This window comes from Sebastes umbrosus, chromosome 2 (assembly GCF_015220745.1).
Source record: "Sebastes umbrosus isolate fSebUmb1 chromosome 2, fSebUmb1.pri, whole genome shotgun sequence".
Lineage (NCBI taxonomy): Eukaryota > Metazoa > Chordata > Actinopteri > Perciformes > Sebastidae > Sebastes > Sebastes umbrosus.
In genome coordinates this window covers 17,595,406-17,608,317 of record NC_051270.1, presented here as the reverse complement: position 1 = coordinate 17,608,317, position 12,912 = coordinate 17,595,406, and the positions used below count along the sequence as shown (strand labels likewise).

Genomic DNA, 12,912 nt, shown 5'->3' with positions numbered 1-12,912 from the left:
CATAAACATTTAAACTAAATTTACTTTATAAATCTACTTTTCTAAAGAGAATATGTATGCAGTGCATTACTAATCATAGTTGGTGCTGGACATTGGTGTGTGCATTGTATGTTGTGTTATTACTGATATAAAAGATGAATATGAGATGGGACATTTAACTTCTAGGACAACAGCAGCACAAAGCCAATACAATTACCTACAACAGGTATTGTCTAAGTTCCTGATTTAAAACATTTTTGCAAATAAAAAACAGAATTAAAGCGCCAAACGGAATTATTAGTGAAAGCTATTTTAAAGGGTAAGAGGTATTTTGAACAGCATGACCAAATGATGTGAGCCACTACTTAAAAGTCAAATAAAAACAGACTGATTCCAATATTTGTCCACCAGAGAGCACTGATAAGCTTAATTTCCAACTGTAAAATAAATGTCCTACTCAGTAGAGGAGAGTCGGGTGATTTGAGGATGTGGGGAAGTTGAGCCACCCCTTGTTTCTAGGCAACCATAGTCAAAATTGGTCTTGTGACCACACATATTTGAAGAGTCATTGATTTTATTGACCTTGTGATGGAGAGGGGCCCATATGACAAGGGGTTAGCACCTTTAGGTTAAAAAAAACATCTTTTTGCCATTCAAAGTGATTTTTTTTTTGTTCAAGGAGTCATGATTCTTGTGTCTGAACAATTACAGACAAGTATGAAAAAAAGTCACACGTGTTAGTGCTTTAGGAAGTTACAATATGATACTGTTAGCATGACGGTAGCTCTAAACTGCTGGATGATATATTCTTGTTAAAATGCCCGGGGTGGGGTAATTTGAGCCAAAAGCCTTGGGGGAAGTGGAGCCATTTATAATTACATATAATTCAATTATAGCTTCAACTTGTTATGTAAATCTCATTGTGAACTGCAATGGTTCAATAAAGGATAAATAAAAAGATGATCATGTAGGCTAATCAACTTTTAAGCTTTTCTAGGATGTGATTAGTTTACGTTTAAGGGTGCGTCACCATCTGTCCTGCCACACTCCTGAAGCAACCTCTCTCAGAAGAGCCACTGCCTTTAGACACAATGTGGGGGAGTTCTTTGATAACCTCACCTCAGTGATAGACAGGTATGATTGATAGACCAGGCGTACCGCATATGGCTCAACTTATCCTCTCCCGAGGATCAACTTACCCCTCACCGAGGCAAGTTGAGCCAAGAGACTACTTTCTTTGGAAAGTCATATTGAAAACTGTTTTAGATCCAAATGGATTATTCCCAAGGACGCAGCACATCCTGATATATATGTGCATGTTTTGGTTGGAGACATTACTGTCATTCCCTCACTTTAAAGGGACTGTTTGTAAGAATCAGAATTGCTTGTTAACAGCGACACCTGTGGCCGTTAAGTCAACGAAAGTCAGCGTCGGGCTCGCGCTTGCTCGCTCTTAATAGACATGAACGAGCATCGCTCAAAACAGTGAGGTGAAACACGTCAGCTAAAAGCACAATATCATTCTATATTTCAGCTGCTTGGCAGTAATGTTAGCTGACCAGACGAAGGTCTCTCCATGAATCAATGCTGATCCTAGTGTACGCTTTTCCTGCTTCAGCCTCCCGACCGCGGCCGGAGGAAACAGGGAAGACACCGGCACCCAGTCAGAGACGATAACGTTTCTCTCTGTGGAGCCCCGTCACTTCACAAGACACGGGAAACCTCTGTTGGTCTGGAGGAGCTGCAGCAGTTATTTCTGCACAAACGTCCACTGTACATTTACTAGATATTCTCAGAGCTAAACTAACTCTTCTGCAGTGTGGAGTGTGCGCGCATGCACGTGAAGTCGAGCGAGCTGAGTGAAGGCAGGCAGGCAGAGGAGCAGAGGAGCAGAGTACAGCAGAGACTCCAAAGCTAAGGGCTCCCCCGCGTCTTCCGACCGCGGCCAACACTGTTTAACAGACGGGCTTCACTAGATATAACTATGTGGTTTTGGTGCTTCCGTGTAGTTTGTGTTGGAGTCTTGTCTGAACAGTGCGCATATGCTGTGCGCTGTGCTTTAAAGACGCCTCAAGTAAAAACTTGCTCAACTCACCCCGCTCTCCCCTACATATTTCAGTCAAAAAAAATGTGTTAATCAAATTGAAGGGATCCTATCAAAAATGTTTGTTATGTGTTTATGTAAAAAAAAAAAAAAAAAAAAAAAAGGGAATATCAGACAATACATAATTTCCCCCCCTCAAATATTGCTATCAGGCTCTAATTAAGGTGTCTATTATCATAATATGAAATAATGACAGGAACAAAATAATTAAGAATCCTGGAGTTGTTTCTGGATCAACCAGCAATTTGCAATTAAAAACTCACTTCATACTTGTTCTTAATAACATAGTGTGTGTAGTATTAGTGTGCCTGTTGTGTGTTGAACCTGTGACTGCACACACACACACACACACACACACAGTGACACATGACCTGGTCACATGACGCTCTCCTCTACTACCTCCTGGTTCAGACTGACTGGCTGCACGGAGCGAGGCTAGCTGTTAGCTCTACTGTCTACACGGCCGAGATGGTGAGTGTTAATACCAGCTGTTCAGAGCACACTGGAAACAAACTGAGGCTGTTAATTCATTAAAAACACCAGCATTTACACGAATCCACATGTGTTTACTCAGACAGCAGCTGTTTTAACATGTAGCAGGAGAGTAAAGCTGTCTGGTGTTGGTCGAGTTAGCATCAGGCCGCCTCTCTGCTGTCTCTAGTATCGGGTGTAAATTAACCTTATGACACATAATATGCATTTTGAATTACAGCAACAACTCTTTAAATTATGTTTTAATGTTTAAAAGCAAAAGCTAGTTGGAAAAAATGTGTTAAATTGGTTAAATACAAGTTGACATCCATGGTTCACACCCACTGACTGATGCACTGTTGCTGCCTTTATACTGTTGTTTGCTCCTCATAAGGTTGATTTAGGTTGGTTTCTAACAGATCCTCCTATATATCATCAATGCATCCCTTTTTAAGAGATATAATGCATCCTTTTATGATGATTTAAAAGCATCCCACTGGTGTTTCCAGAGACAGTGACTGGCATCTTGATGATTGGGCTGATTCCTCCAGATTTTGCTGCATGCTGAAGCATGTGTGTGTTTGTGTGACTTTGTGCCAGCTCAGAGGAGAGTAATGTGGTTGTGCAGCTCAGTGATAAGTGATTGAGTTGGTGTGGAAATAACAGATAGGGGAGTAGCTGTGGCTTCAACTTCAGACTGTGATTGTGTCCAGAGCACACACACACACACACCCATCAGTCCTATTCATGTGCACACACACACTAGCTGGCAGCTTCTGTGGTGTCTATGATTATTGCAAATGTCATTGTGTGTCATCAGAGTCCTTAGAGATGTACAAACTCTAATATACCTGTATGTCTGTGGTAGTTTTAAAGTGCCTGTAAAAGAGAATGCAGTGTTATCACAATAACCTACAATGTCAGGCTGACTGATGTGTTTCAGTCTCTTCAATCAAGATAACCACATATCATAGTGATCATCATAGTTTTGCCAGTCTTGGCTCTGAATTTGTTTTTTTTTTTGTTTGTTGTTTAGGCGTTGTTTTGTGAAGCAGTCAGTTATCAGCATTTCCAGAAAGATTAACTTTAAAGATAAAAAAAAAAAGACGTCAATTGTCCCTCTGCTGATGTGCAGTTCTGCGTCCTCTCTAACACATAACAGCTGGATACAGGAAGACTTACATTGCTTACAATTGAAAAAGTCAAATCCTTCTACAAAAAACAATATATTGTCTTTACTATTTTACTCTTATTTAACGTCACACTTAATTTAATTTCCTTTTTTTTCTTTCTTTTAAAGCTAAATCTATTATTTAAATTTGATATAATTTGTTCTCTCTTTTATTTTATTTTATTTTCTATTTATTTACTTTTTAAAATTATTTTATTATTATTATTATTATTTTTTTCTTTTTCTTTTGTGTGACCAAGACCAACATGGGGTGAGGGGTCCTCTTTCTATGTTTATATTTCCTGTCATGGACACTCAGTAATGTTCTGCATTTGATATGATGACCTTTGGCATGTCTGCAAAAAAAATAAAACATAATAATAAAAAAGTGCAGTTCATGCAGTTTCATTATTAATATAGCAAGGAACCTTTTCCTCCGTCCACAGTACCTCCTAATAGCCCTTTTCCCAGCAGCCATGTTGACATGTAATTGCAGGGTAAACACAGGTGCAATTGATAAATTACATGGATTATGGTCTCGTGCTATTTAGCTTCACAGCCATTCCAGTGAGACAGGAAGCACATTACCAGGGTCCTGGCCCACCTAAATGGATCAGGGCCATAATTAATGTTATTAATTACACCAGTATTTACCCTGCAATCCCATGTAAAAACAGCTGCTGTGAAAAGAGCGTATTTACTCTGAATAAAGGCTTAGACGGCGTATCATTCTGACAAACCACCAACTAGTCAACTTTTGCTTTTCTTAAATAGTCTGATTGTTTCTTACACTGTCTGTTGTATGCTGTGCTTTGTGGTTTCAGAGTTTCCTAGGAGGTTTGTTTGGGCCGGTATGTGAGATCGACGTACTGCTGAACGATGCAGAGAACAGAAAGACGGCCGAGTTGAAGACAGAAGATGGGAAAGTGGAGAAACACTACCTGTTCTACGACGGAGAGTCTGTGTCTGGCAAGGTAAACTGAGTTTACATTATTCATAAAGTGTGATGCAGAGCTCCACAAGGTTCAGTGAGGTGGTCCTACACAAAGCATGATTTAAATTTGCATTCATTTAATTTTTTAGTTAACAGTACTCAGTCAGCAGATAATGGACTGCTCGGCCATACCCCGGTCTATTCTGGGATCCTCTCTTTAACTGAACCAAGTGGGAAATTAAGCTTTTATGTGTGTGAACGTCTTGCTCTGACTTCAGGAGGAAGTGAAGCATCTATGTTTAAGATCCACAAATGCATCAGCTTTATTAAGTAATATATGAGCATCCAATATAAATGTAATAACAAGGGATAGCTCTTGTCAGATCTATTTTTGTGCTTTGTAAAGAGAGGATATTTTCAATTTTTTCTCTGTCAAAGTCACATATATTTATATTTATATTTATCGTTGCGAAACACGCCTTTTGGTTCATATGATACTTTGATCTCATCAATTATTTCATCTCCAGGTGAATCTAAATGTGAAGCAGGGAGGAAAGCGACTGGAGCATCAGGGCATCCGCATCGAGTTTGTTGGACAGATAGGTGAGCGTGATTTGAAGTGGTGCATTTCTAACTCTATTATCTCTCTAGGTTCCTGTCTTTTGCAAGAGGGTGTACAGTGTATGGAGAGTTAATTGTTATATATGATTATGATGTTAGTAGGATGGTGCTGATGGAGACTTTCTGTTTAACACTTCTAAATTACCAACAAGCTCCATGAAATATTTGAACTGCTACTTGAGTGCATAGCTAGAAAACTGCTTGTCAGTAGGCTGTTGGCTTTCTCATGTGGCTAAAAGGTTTAACAAAGCATGCGGTGGTCATGTGCAGCCTGTCATAGTGGAGCTAAACCCTCCTCCAGCTGTATTTGCAGGAGAGTGACGAGAGCAGTGTCTTGAAAGAGTGTGAAATCTAAACTGAACTAATGTATAAAACGTTCTGTAGTTTGTTGAATTATACGCCATGACTCTAAAACCACTCTGCTGTGTTTCAGAGCTGTTCTCTGATAAGAGCAACACCCATGAGTTTGTGGATCTGGTGAAAGAGTTGGCTCTACCCGGAGAACTCACCCAGAACAGGAGCTACGACTTTGAGTTCATGCAGGTGGAGAAGCCCTATGAGTCCTATACTGGAGCCAATGTCCGGCTAAGGTATATTTATTACACAGTTTGACATATTAAGACAAACCGCAGGTTCTGTTATCACATTAATCACACGGGGTGTATTTATGACACATCATGTGTTTCAGTCCCACTGATGTTGTTGATGGGTATCCATGTTTAATCTTCTGGCAGTAAACAGTCTGCAGGAGCTTTTCTCTAGTTCATCTCAGACAGTAAGACAAATTCTCTACAGGTAATAATACATATATTGCTGGTATTGATATTGATATCAGTAGTACTGAAATTATTAATTATCTGTTTGTTTATTTACTGGAAGTATATTGAATTATTGATCAATCGTTTTTGTTATCAACAAACATTTTGCTGGCTACAGGTTCACAAATATAACCACTATACGATTTTCTCTTTTGTTTTTTTGAGTGTTTGTCAAACAGCGTGACCGACTGTAAGATGTGATTTTAACTTCTGAAAACGTCGTTTTATATCTTTTATGATCAGTCAATCAAAATTTAGTTAACTAATGGATAATTAAAGTAGTTTTTAGTTGCAGCTTTAATAATGTATCTCAGAAATAGCCCAAATCTGACAACAGTACATGAAAATTGCATTGAATAGTTAAAATATGATGAAAACACATTTAGACCAGGGCTGGGTGATCTGGCCAAAATCTTCTGTCACAATATAGGTCATTTCATATCTCGATAGCGATATATATATACGGCATATATCCCAATATAGCATATTTTCTGGTAAATCAGTAAATAAATAGTCTATATGGAATAACCATATGGTAAAGCCCATTTTTGTATACTCCTGTGTGAATTAAATAATTGACAAATTAAGTATTTTCTCATTTTAAGAACTTGAGTGCAAAATGAACAGCACAGTTTTAAGTGAAATTAAGAGAAAAGAAAAAAGAGATAAATAAAGGCCTAGCCTATATCGCGAAAAATAGACATTTTTATATTGTTTTATATATATATATCGTCATATTGCCCAGGACTAATTCATGGGCAGGAGAATGAAAAGGCTCCCCCATTCAATTTCATTTCTCCTGCAAAGTGGATATGGTTGTCACAGATTGATGCAGTGGAATATCTTTAGTCTCTTTAGATGTTCAGCATTGTTTCGGTCTGACTCTTAAAGGTTGCGTTGTCTGTGTTCTTGTCACAGGTATTTCCTCAGGGTGACAATAGTTCGTCGTCTGTCTGACTTAGTGAAGGAATACGAGCTGATTGTCCACCAGTTAGCCACCTACCCAGACGTCAACAACTCGATCAAGATGGAGGTCGGCATAGAAGACTGCCTGCACATCGAGTTTGAATACAATAAATCCAAGTAAGACCAATACAGCTTTAACTTGTCTTGACTTGAAGTCTTTATTTCTTCCTCAGCAAACCCCATATCCAAATAAGACCTGGCCTTAAGTCAGTGTGAGCAGCTTCTCTTGATGTGTCTCTTTGCTAGATACCACCTTAAGGACGTGATTGTTGGGAAGATCTACTTCCTGCTGGTCAGGATCAAGATCCAACACATGGAGCTACAGCTCATCAAGAAGGAGATAACAGGCATAGGTAAGAATCCAGGTGGCCACGTGTAAAAGGAAACTAACACAGATCTGACACATGGAGGGTACGTGTGAAAGGACCAGCAGCATGACTGTGTGCTAATGTTAGTGGTTCATCGCCTTTTGAGGTTTCTCTACCTGTGAAATGTTGTAGTTGGTTTTCTCTTCTGTCACTTCTGCTCCACTTTATTGTATTCTATCACTTAACGTACGTTTTCGTCCTCCTTTTTAGGTCCCAGTACTACCACAGAGACCGAGACGGTTGCAAAGTATGAAATCATGGATGGAGCTCCAGTTAAAGGAGAATCAATCCCCATCAGACTGTTCCTGGCAGGTACGTTATCTTCGCTTCTCTTGTAGTCTCAAAGAATATAGTAGACAATGTCAGTCATATCATATCACCATGGTGTCAGTTTCCCTCTTATTAAAACATTTAAATATCATATTTGTACTTTAAAGATTGAGCGACAGCATACCACCTCTTCTGTTCCCTTACAGGGTATGACCTGACACCCACCATGAGGGATGTCAACAAGAAGTTCTCCGTACGCTACTTCCTTAATCTGGTGCTGGTGGATGAAGAGGACAGAAGATACTTTAAACAACAGGTAACACACTTGCACGCACAGCAATAGTATTCTACATCAGTGAGATGATGTTACTGTTTCTGCAGCACATTCAGGGGTGAAAGTAGGCCTGATGCTCGCAAGCATCAACTTCTTCTGCATTTGACTGTCTGATATCGAGTGCTGTGGTTTTTTTGGCAGGCAGTCGTTTGCATGCCAAAATCTCCCAAGTAAAATGAGAGTTTCATGATGTTCAGTTTTTATTGCAATAACACGGACAGCAGGTCAAACAAGTTATGCATCTTCTGTAACTCTGCTGGCATAACGGTGTGTGTGTGTGCACATCTGTACTTCCTGAACACACACGCAGTGCTTATAAACTGTTCAACTGTTGTAGTTGAATTTAGTTGTAATTTTTCTTCTAATTTAAAACAAAACAAATTGTTATGATTTTGCAAGTTTTGCCAACATTCACAAAATTAATCTGTGGCACTTACACCATTTAAATAAATAATTAGCTGATATGATGAACAAGAACTTCAATCTACTTTCACCCTGGAGCACACTGAGACACATGAAAAAAATGAGCATTATCCAAGTTGTGTCTGTCTGCTGTAAAGTTTCCATTAAAGCTGTCGATTTCAGCGAGAGAGGATGCTCTGCATGCATAGATCACATCGCTCATGGAGATGGGCTGTATTTTATAAGCCAGCAGGAAGCGTTTGTGAAATTAGATTTGCATAGATTTGATCTGACCTACACAGGTGTACATTGTCTCCCTGACTACTTTGTATATTTTATCATTTGTAACATTAATATCCTTGTCTTTCCTACAAACTTGTCTGTCTATATCAAGCCGATTACATAGATGATGAACAATCATGCTTTAAAGGTATCTTGTGGAGTTTTTGACCACTAGTAGCGCTAATGTTTTTGCAAGTGGGTCCCCTTTTTTGGTATCTTGCAAGAGCACGTAGACCCAAACTCGCTAGCACACTGACGACACGATTAACAGCCTGTCGTTGGTTTCGTGCTGACCAACAGTTGGTGGCGGTCACTCCCCAAGAAGTGTAGCAACGGCCAAGAAAAGAAAAGAAGAAGACCACCGCTACCAAACAAACATGGATGTTAACAATGCAGGATTTAAAATATTTAAAATATCGTCTCTGCAGATGTTTTATATGGAAGGAAATGCATGTAACACATTTGTTAAGGCTGGCCCACACTAAAAGATTTTTCAAACCTTAACAGATGTTGAAAATGGGAGAGACCCACACATAACCACATGTTATGTTAAATTTAACAATTTTGTTCCTATAGTGTGTGAAGAATAACGAAAAAGAATAAAGCCATGGAGACACGTTAAATAAACACTTCTGTTGTTGCCACAAATCAACAAGTTGGTCTTCCATTTCTGAGGTCCATCCTACTACTTTCTTTATACTTCCCGTTTGCATTTGCCAGGTCCAAAATCAGCTTGATTCTTGCGTAATGTGTGCTTGGCATTAGATGCAATGAGCTTTGGTGAGAAACACTAAATGTAAACACTGCGACTAGATATTTTTTTTTGGGATTACTGCATGTTTTAATTCATTCATTCTTCTGCCTCTGTGTTTAGGAGATTGTTTTGTGGCGAAAAGCTCCGGAGAAGATAAGGAAAAGAAACTTCCATCAGCGCTACGAGTCGCCCGAGCCCCGAACCCAGCCAGTTACTGCAGAGCAGCCGGAGATGTGATTGCGAAGCTATGAACTGAAAATACACACAGACACACACCAACTCTTCACTGCTGAACAGCCAGAGGTGCGAGGGCTGCCCCACCATCTCCCTGGACTGAGAAATGTATACATGAGTACACATAACATACCTTCAGACATCCCCATCACCACCCCGCAGCTTCAGACGGGAGCTGTCCGACCACCTTCACTCTCCCCCCCAACCCCCACCCCCCCGGGACTGAAACACACTCGCATACAAACGCACAAGCATTACAATCCAAGAAGGCTGAAAGCTAAAAGGCAAGAGTGCAAATCAAACCGACCCAAGTAAGGAGCAGTGAGGCAGCCTATTTGATCTGGGCGTCTCACAGTGAAAACACACACACAAGCACACACAAGTGAAGCCATACAGTCTCAGTTTGCTGAATGCGTAATAAAATAGGAGCAAAGACGGAAAAGAGGAGAAGGCTACAGACGATCACCACACCATTCATCTCTTTCTTCTGCGCCAGGAGCTTCTTTTGTCTGCATATTTGGACAGCACTTATCCTGGACTTTCTCTGGCATCCTCTCTCCCACACCCCCCCCTACAAAATGTCTACAGTTGGGATGGGCTAGCCAGTGATTTACATGAGGGGATCAGCCTGAACGAAGGACGTGTGAGGCAAAGCTATGAGTCAACATACGCTGTGTTTATTCACTATACATGAGTTTAAGCTGTGATGACGCCGCTATCTAGCTGGGAAATCAAGTTGTTGTTAAATATGTTGCAACAGTCCACAGGCTGCTTCTTCCATGCAAATGTCGGTTCAGTTCAACAAATGTCCATCTTAACATTAATTTAATCTTCTATTCTCATCTTCAAATGTGTCTGTTTTGTGAAAATGAAAACATTTTCCACTCTTACATGTTTCCAGTTTCAGTCCACATTTCATTCCATACAAGAAATGTGTTTGATTCAAGATGGACATCGTTTCAATATCATTTATTTCATCAAATAATTTGATTAATATATAAATCATTTAGAGCTGCAACTAATGATCCATTTCATTAACTGTTAATCTGCACATTCTCGATTAATCGTTTAATCTGTAAGAAGTGAAATGGGTCTATCACACTTTCCCAGTGCCCAAGGTGACCTCTGCAAATGTCTTATTTTGTCTGACCAGCAGTCCAAAAATATTCTATTTACAATTAAACAATAGAGAGATGCAACAAATGCTCACATTGAATAAGCTAGAACCAGAGAAACAATTAATCGACCATCAAAAAAGTTGCCAATAAGTTTTCAGTCGATCTACAAATCGATTAATCAATTCATCGTTGCAGTTTCATACATTCAAATTCACTGCTTGTTAAAGATTCTTGAGCTTAATACAACATTTCAGTCTCTTGTTAAGATGAATAATTGATGCAATTTTCACTGATGAGGTCCGTCTGGTCCCTACAGGATCGCCTCCAAACTGATAAAGAGATTCGCTACCAGGGTTTTGTTAAGTCGAGATATTTCTCTGGCACAAAGCGTTTTTGTTTAACCTTTATAAGTGCTGTTTATTTATGACTAATCGAGAAGAATATAAAAAAAAGCTTTTTTTCCCAAAGGCAGATGCTTTGAGCACCGCAGATTAAATTCCATTGGGTGGAGGAAGAGTTGTGGAGAGAGATTTCAAAACTTGGACATATTAATTAAATCTGTATGGCTAAATATAAAATATGTTTATATATAAAATATGTTTATTTGTAATTTAGGTGAACTGAACCTGGTGTCAGCAGACTCTCACGTCAGTCGATGTAAAACATATATTTTCTTCAATATCTTATATTCAAACCTTAAAAAAAGGATAAAGTTGTCCGGCTACTTGTACCTGAAAATGGATGTCCTGTCATTACCACATGAGAGGCGGTTTCTATTTACCTTTTCAATGATTCAATAGAGAAAATGAAACAATGCTAGCAACGATCAGCAGATTCACTGTCAGTTTCACTTTCTCTTCACAGGTTGTAGCATTTTCTGAGCCTGTTGGGTTTGGTATAAGTAGAATACTAATATTTAAAAAAGTGTCTCATGTCTGCTATTGAAAGCACACGAAGGGATGCTGCATCAATATACTGTAAAATCCAACAATATTCCACTGTGACGTTCAGACTGGCAGTTCAGGTCCTGCTTTAAAGACACTCACACTCACAGTTTGGTGATGTTACCGGTCCTGAATTTGCCCTTAAGCTCTGATCTGTGGACAATTTTGCACTTTCCCCTCTGATGCGTAACTTTGTTTCAAAGGAAGCTGAAACTAAACATCACTCAAGGACAAACGTCACCTCAGAGATCTCCTGTGTCTATAATGGAAAATATACTGTCATTTATACATCACTACCTGTTTTAATTGGACTGGCTAAGAAGTACAATATTTAGTTGCTTTTTTGTCTCTTTCATGTGCAAGTCATGCTGTTATATGTTACATTGCATAAACCTCTGAACACCCACATCTACCGTTTTCTTTTGTTTGGGAACGGTGTAATTTATTTGCAGGTGACGCTTTCTTTCTGCCTGTCACACGTTTTCTGTCTCTAAATGCTGTACAGGTGCGGTTTGTTTGGTGAACTTTAAATACCTTCAATGGTAACGAAGAAACACTTAAATGCCAAAACTCTCTGCCCTGTCTTATCTACTGCATGTTAATCTTTACACAATGTCCAATCATGCCATCGACATGTGCGTGCGTGTGTGTGTGTGTGTGTGTGTATGATAATATGTGTATATACACCAAACCCAAATATATAGCCCAAATGAATCGTGAATAAAGCAAATTTATACAGAATACCTTTTGAAACAACACTCTTTCTTTAAAACAACATATAGTCATACGATTTCAGTTCTTTATTGTTAACAATACATCTCATCATGTTTTGTACGAAGAAGTAATTTATCTATCAGACCCTTTAGTACCTAGTACAATATTATATATATTATATTATATAATATAATATTATATATATCACCTCTCTGTTTGTCCCCGTCATTGTACAGGATGCAGACTTGTAGGCCTATTTATGTTTGGTAAATTAGCCCAGGCTCCAACATACAGATTTAAATGTAAAAGGGGTGATTTCTTTAAGACTTGGACATCCTTCTTTAAATATACATTAACATTATATATATCTATATATACCTGTATCTATATATAGATATAGATATATATGTGTATATATATATATATAT

At 38.9% G+C, this 12,912-nt stretch overlaps 1 protein-coding gene across 1 annotated transcript; it reads left to right on the top strand.

Moving 5' to 3' along the window:
- The first annotated feature begins 2,390 nt into the window (after positions 1–2,390).
- On the top strand, positions 2,391–12,511 carry vps26a (VPS26, retromer complex component A). The gene is made up of 9 exons (XM_037750573.1): positions 2,391–2,554; positions 4,550–4,699; positions 5,187–5,262; positions 5,714–5,870; positions 7,017–7,181; positions 7,311–7,417; positions 7,643–7,744; positions 7,909–8,018; positions 9,595–12,511. The coding sequence occupies exons 1-9, from the start codon at positions 2,450–2,452 to the stop codon at positions 9,709–9,711; spliced, it is 1,089 nt and encodes a 362-aa protein (XP_037606501.1). The 5' UTR covers positions 2,391–2,449; the 3' UTR covers positions 9,712–12,511.
- The last annotated feature ends 401 nt before the right edge of the window (positions 12,512–12,912 follow it).

Excerpts from the sequence above, each read along its gene's own strand:
- vps26a (XM_037750573.1), top strand. The coding sequence starts at position 2,450 with ATGACCTGGTCACATGACGCTCTCCTCTACTACCTCCTGGTTCAGACT. Across the intron at positions 2,555-4,549 it reads CTGTCTACACGGCCGAGATG|AGTTTCCTAGGAGGTTTGTT; the intron begins GTGAGTGTTAAT and ends TTGTGGTTTCAG. Across the intron at positions 7,418-7,642 it reads GAAGGAGATAACAGGCATAG|GTCCCAGTACTACCACAGAG; the intron begins GTAAGAATCCAG and ends CCTCCTTTTTAG.